Here is a 6,441-nt window from a genome sequence, read left to right as displayed (position 1 = left end):
TAACCCATGTTGTGACATGTCAACGTAGTCAGCTTGGTCTCTAACAAGCCCGTCTGCTTCAGCTTCTGCAGCCATTTCATTATCAGCTTCCATAAAGAATAGATCCATAGCTGCATGCAAACGGATCCAATTGTGCACTACACAACATGTAATCACGAGAGGCCCTTGTCGTGTAGACTTGTAATTTGGCATGGACCGCAATATTGGGAAGCGCTTCTTCAAAACACCAAATGTTCTTTCTATGATATTGTGTAATGACGAATGTCGATGGTTAAACAATTTCTTAGGTCCTGCATAACAATGGCCACGAAACTCTTGCAAGTGATACCGTTGAGACCGAAATGGGGCAAGAAATCCAGGTATGTTCGTGAAACCAGCATCAACTAAATAGTACTTGCCAACATGTAAATAATGAATACACAGTTCTGTCAATTGATATGTACAAAAACAGACAAGGAAAAAAGTGTACCGTATGTTATTCAGGGACAGTCACCATTGGGTGGGTATGGGAACTATAGATCAGCTCGTGTAATAGAATCAACCAGAATAGCATTGTCGTGAGCGCTACCTTCCCATCCAGAATTAATAAATGTGAACAACATATCGAAGTCGCAAGCTGCGAGTACATTTTGCGATACTGTTGCTTTCCGACCGCGGAATGTATTTTGTCCTGAAGTAGAGACCCATGCATCCACCAATGTGCCATCGATAGCACCGACACAATCCTAATTGACAAATATTTGTCTGATATTAAAAGCGAAACAAACTTCTATTTTACTTTCATAATAAAAAAAATAATATTTATTAACACTTATTAATATGAACAAACTTACAGGACAGTCATACTGTTCGTACCTTGAACTAGGGAAAAAACCTCCTGTCATTTAAAATTTTTCCCGGTATGTCCTCTAGGTTACATGGTTTGATAACCGATGATGAAGCTTGCACAATGCCCGCATAACAATTTTTATGTGCCGACAAATTGTTTTCGTGGAGTGTTGAAATCTATCTGCCATTATTCGATGGCGATCATTTTGTGCAAAAGTGTATAAAAAAATTCCAAGCGATTCCTCCACACTGAAAAGCATATGTTCAGGATCGATAAAGCCATTATGGAGTAAAGTGTCTTTCAATAAAATGAATGTTTGTGCATCCATTCGCATAACGTTCATCATTGTTTCTGGATGGCCATTTAATAGGCCGAAGATGTAATCATCACCTCTGAATAGACACATTCGCTGCAGTCGGCGACTACTTGACGCGTTAATATGGTCATGCATTAAAGCAATCATCAAAAAATCCATAAAATCATCAACAACCTCATCCTCCTCTGATGAGAGCTCCATTGTATTGTTTTCTCTGTCGGATGACATATGCCTTTGTCTACATCACAGTAAAAGCATAATTATAAAATATGTTATTCATGCTGTAACAGTTAGCGTTATTGGTGAAACAGTCAAATTCAGAGGACAACAAAATTTATTTAACACATGGTCATATTATAATAACAGAACATAGTTTTAATATAATAGAAAACACTTAAAAGTTTAAAAAAAAAAAAAAACATACGAACATAGAAAAGGAAAAAGGATATGATGGAATGAAAAAATAAAAAATAAAAACCAAATCAGGATTAATGAAATCATCAAACAGTTCAGCCAAGAAGATTTGCTAACACAAGCACAACAGAACTTCTCAGTTCACTGCAAAGCGAGGATCATGGCTAGGCGCAAATGGGTAGGAGTGTGCATAAAAAACCTTCGCCATTCCTTATCCTTGAACAGTGTCAGTGCCCTAACGTACTGCAACGGTGGTATGTCCCCAAGCTCAAGCAATGCATCTTGACATGCATCAAGGAAATAATCATCGCCACCTGCACTTACAGCCTCTGCCTCATTTTCTCATGCACGTGAATGTCCTGTTTTGGCTTGTACATACAATGTGAAAGCTGTGCGCACATCATCAAACCCACTTGACCGTAACTTTTTGGAACGACCACTGTCAGTCTGGCTGGTTACAAGGCCCCTCTTATGACTTTTGCCCTTTGCTGGATCCATATACTCATCCCCGAATAAGTCAACAGGAATGGCCTCAGCAGCATTACTCCCACCAGCGTTACTCCCACCAGCATCAGCGTTCCAAAATTTATTTAACATGTCATCTTCTTCTTCTGAGTCAAGGGGTCCTTGTGTGGATGCACGAGACAGGGCCCCTGTGGCACAACAATTTTCAACAATTTCTGCCATTTCTTGAAAATATTCAAACCTTTTTGTCCTGAACTTCTTCACATTTCTGCTAGCCTACAACAATTACAAAACAAGAATTAAGCACTGTATATATCATGAAATGTTTAAAATAAAATTAGAAAATAGTACAAATTAATGGAAAACCTTATCCCAAAATTCATTGGGTGCAACAACAGTGCCTATAATAGGATCCCATCCCAGACCAGTCTGTGCCTGCAGTCGCTTAAATGTCTGGTAATCAGCTTTCAATCGCTGATATTTTTGGCACACCTTGACACCTGTATACCGAAATCCATATATGTTGTGCAACTGATTTGCCTAATGATTCCAATGCCTAATTGTCCACGAAGTAGTACGGCCTGTTGTTTGATTGTTTCTAACCTCATCTCTCAACATATTTATTAATTTCGTTTCAATTCTGGGCGTCCACATTTTGGTATTTTCATAGAATAACAGTGCAAAATGGTTTGAAGGAGAACACAGATAAGGGAAAAAGAACAGATACGTAGCAGATTAATTGAATTTAAATAGCAGAAATATAACCACCAAAAAAAAAACATTCAGATATATAACCACAAATAATTAAAAAAAAATCAGTTAACATTGTGTTTAAATAATAGGAAACAAATCAGTAAAAGAAAAATTAAGGAAAAAAAAATCAGTAAAAAATCCCGGTAGGTTCAAACAGTTCAGGGGAGGACCAGTCGGTAGGTTCAAACCATTAAGGAAGAAATGGAAAACCGGAAGAGGTGGGAGGACCGGGTGGTTGACCGGCCGGATGACCCGGTGGACGACCGGCCGGGTGTCCCAGGCACTGCCGCTTCAGGTTCTGATCGATGAAAGGTTCAAACAGTTCATAATTTAAAATAACAACCGATCTGAAATGGAAAATATGCCTCTACAATTTAAAATAACAACCGATCTGAAATGGAAAATACGCCTCTACAAATTCTCATAAACCATTTAGGAACTGATTTCAACTTCTCCGAAATTATTTATACATAACAGATGAAGATTGATTTATTGACTATTCTTGAAAAACAAAAAAGTTGAAACAGTTCAGGATGAAGGATGAAGAATGAAATCATTTATCGACTCATCTGAAATCATTTTCAGATAACAGATGAAGGATGAAGGATTTATTTACCAGATTAGTGGGAGTTGAATAGTTATCGCCGGTGATGGAATGTGTATACTGATTGAATGTGCCACTGTTTGCCCGTCGGATTCGACAATAAATTTGATAAATTTGACCTGAAAAAAAGTAAAAATTAATTAAGATGAATTTCTCAAATAATTTCCCTATAACAAAATATGTAAATAAATTTGTGAGTAATTTCACCTCGTAGTCGTCGTTGTTTGGTTGCCCGTAATAAGAATCGTCCGCAACGCACAAATCGTAACTCAGTCGATTTGTGAAATATGATACCAGTACAAAGCGGGTTGGGTGGATTCATTATTTATAAAATGAGTCTGACTTCTGAAACCCACCCGTGGTGAATCTGAAGTACGGATGTTCGATACAGAGAAGCCACCCGTGAAGAATCTAAAGGACTGATGTAGATGAGGTTCACGTGAAAGTTGCAGAGACGATGAAAAAGGCAGAAATGTTGAAAGCGAGATACAAGCTGCCAAATAGATTTTCAAAATGTAATTTGAATTAACACGCGGAATCAACTTTTGAACGTCGTATCCAAACGTCATGCGCGAGCTCACGTGTTGAAAATTGATTTGAATTAACAACCAAACAGAACCTAATATTTTTAGCAGGAATTTAAAATTCAAATGACACTTCGCAAATCAAATGATTTGACACTTCCCAAATCAAATAATTTGACAAATAGTATTTATAATAAAAATCTCAATTTAAATTGAATTCTCAACATTTGCTATTGGGAATTTTTTTTTTTATTTTACAAACATAGCTGGGGGGCCAAATTTTTTTTTTTAACAATTCCAAGTGTACCTTTTGTTTTAATATTTATTTTAATTTTTTAATATAGAAATAATTTTTTAATTTATTTTATTTAAAAATAATTTAACAATCCAATTATTAACCATCTCTCACACTATTATCAAAACAAATACACGTTTACTTAATTTTCTCACTAACAATCTCCATATTAATAATCTCTTCATTAACCATTCCTTTACTAATAATCCCCTCCAACCTAATCTACCAAATAAATATGGCCTAAGAGACTTGACATTTAGTAATTAACGGAGACAAAGACACGTAGTGCCCTTAGATCACTTAGGGTTGGTTTGGCAAGGGCTCATTGGGCTTTTTTGGCTCAATGAGCCATAAAAGACAGAATAGGCTCATGAGCTACAACAGACAAAACATCCCATCCAACCCCATAATCATTACACTCTTCTCTCACAAAAAAATAAAAAAAGTCAAAAAGCCAAAAGCCCTTTTAGTTTGGGAAGGGCTTTTGGTTTTTTGGCTTTTTTGATTTTTTTGTGAGAGAAGAGTGTAATGATTATGGGGTTGGATGGGATGTTTTGTCTGTTGTGACTCATAAGCCTATTTTGTCTTTTATGGCTCATTGAGCCAAAAAAGCCCAATGAGCCCTTGCCAAACCAACCCTAAGCTTTTGAGCCCAGGCTCATATAGTAAAAAAAAACTAAAAAATTAAAAAGCCAACCCACTTCCCAAATAGAGGCTTAGTATTTTTTCATATTTGGACCATTTGATTTTATCATAGAAGATTTGAGAATTGGCTTTCCACTTTTATATGAGACAGCAAAAAAATAATGTGTTTAACTATGATTTTTTTAGTAGTATAAAAAAAAATTGTGAATTACTGAGATGTTTAACTTTTTTTTTTAGTAGTATTTTTTTGACTTCTTAACTTTTTTTATTTAATTTTAATTTATTTTTTTAATAGATTACACTCACCTCCCTTGAGATTTGAGAAAATTATTCACCTTGCTTGTTTTTACTTTTCAAAAAATACTTTTCAGAAAATTCTACTTTCTTATTTTTCGTATTTTTGTGTTTTTACTGAATTTTTTTAATATTTTAAGTAATTTTTTTTACTTTTTAAACACACCTAATATAAATACACCTAAAAAGTAAAAAATTTGTGAAAAAAATCTTTTAAAAATTCACTAAACACCAAAAATACAAAAAAAAAAAATAAGAATTCAGTACATTTTTTGTATTTTTATGTATTTATTAATTTTTTAAAATATTTTTATATCAATTTTTTACTTTTTAGATACATCTAAGTAAGATGCATCTAAAAAAGTAAAAACAAATGTTTAAAATTTTAAAAATATTCACTAAAAACAAAAAAATACGAAAATCAAAAAAGTCAATTTTCAAAAAACTTAATCTAAAAAACTCAAACCAAACACACTAATTGTTAGCCTCATACTTTTAACATAATTACATTGACTCTTTTCTAGTAAAATTATTGTTAGCCTAATATAGTTGGTGAGTAAATATGAAATAAATAAAGATAAGGGTAAATTACACTTTGCTCCCCTAAAGTTTCACCCATTTCCCACTTTAGGCCTTTAAGTTTAATTTTTCTCACTTTGTCCTTCATGTTTGCAATCCTTCCCACTTTATCCCTTCATGTTTGCAATCTTTCCTACTTTGACCCTTTAAGTTTGATTTTTCCCACTTTGGCCTTTCATGTTTGCAATCCTTCTCACTTTGGCCCTTCATGTTTGCAACCCTTCCCACTTTATTTTTAGACTAGCTTTCATTAAAAAAAAAAACTAACAGAATATGTCATATCACCAACACATCGGCTCCATGTATGATGTAAAAAATTCACTAAAGATACAAAAAATAAAAAATAGAAACAAAGAAATTGAGGCCTTGTTTGGTTTAACTCTCAAAACACAATTTTTGAAAAAAAAATTCCAAAATTTGTTTGGTTGGAAATTTTTTTTCAAAATCACTTTCTTTTTTCTACACATCAATCAATCACTTTTTTCCTCTCGTCTCTCATTCTCAATCACTTTTTCTCTAACACACATTTACTCAACTACAATAAAATATCAAATCATTACAAACTCTAATACTCTAAAACTATTTCCAAAATATATAATCAAACAAACCCCAAAAAATATACAATCAAACAAACAAAAAAATATTTTAAACTCTTTCCCCAAGATTTTTTTTTGAAAATTTATCTCCCAAAACCAAACCAAACATACACTGAAATTTTCTTTT

At 33.8% G+C, this 6,441-nt stretch overlaps 1 protein-coding gene across 1 annotated transcript; it reads right to left on the bottom strand.

Moving 5' to 3' along the window:
- Positions 1 to 1,507: 1,507 nt before the first annotated feature.
- Positions 1,508 to 4,627, bottom strand: LOC114310724 (uncharacterized). Its single transcript, XM_082868743.1, has 3 exons — positions 3,589 to 4,627; positions 3,394 to 3,500; positions 1,508 to 2,300 (listed from the first exon to the last, which is right to left on the bottom strand). The coding sequence occupies exons 1-3, from the start codon at positions 3,701 to 3,703 to the stop codon at positions 1,902 to 1,904; spliced, it is 621 nt and encodes a 206-aa protein (XP_082724869.1). The 5' UTR covers positions 3,704 to 4,627; the 3' UTR covers positions 1,508 to 1,901.
- Positions 4,628 to 6,441: the final 1,814 nt, after the last annotated feature.

This window comes from Camellia sinensis, chromosome 5 (genome assembly GCF_055761805.1).
Source record: "Camellia sinensis isolate YWXY chromosome 5, ASM5576180v1, whole genome shotgun sequence".
NCBI lineage: Eukaryota > Viridiplantae > Streptophyta > Magnoliopsida > Ericales > Theaceae > Camellia > Camellia sinensis.
The sequence above is the reverse complement of the archived record's forward strand: the minus strand, read 5'-3'. Positions and strand labels throughout refer to the sequence as shown.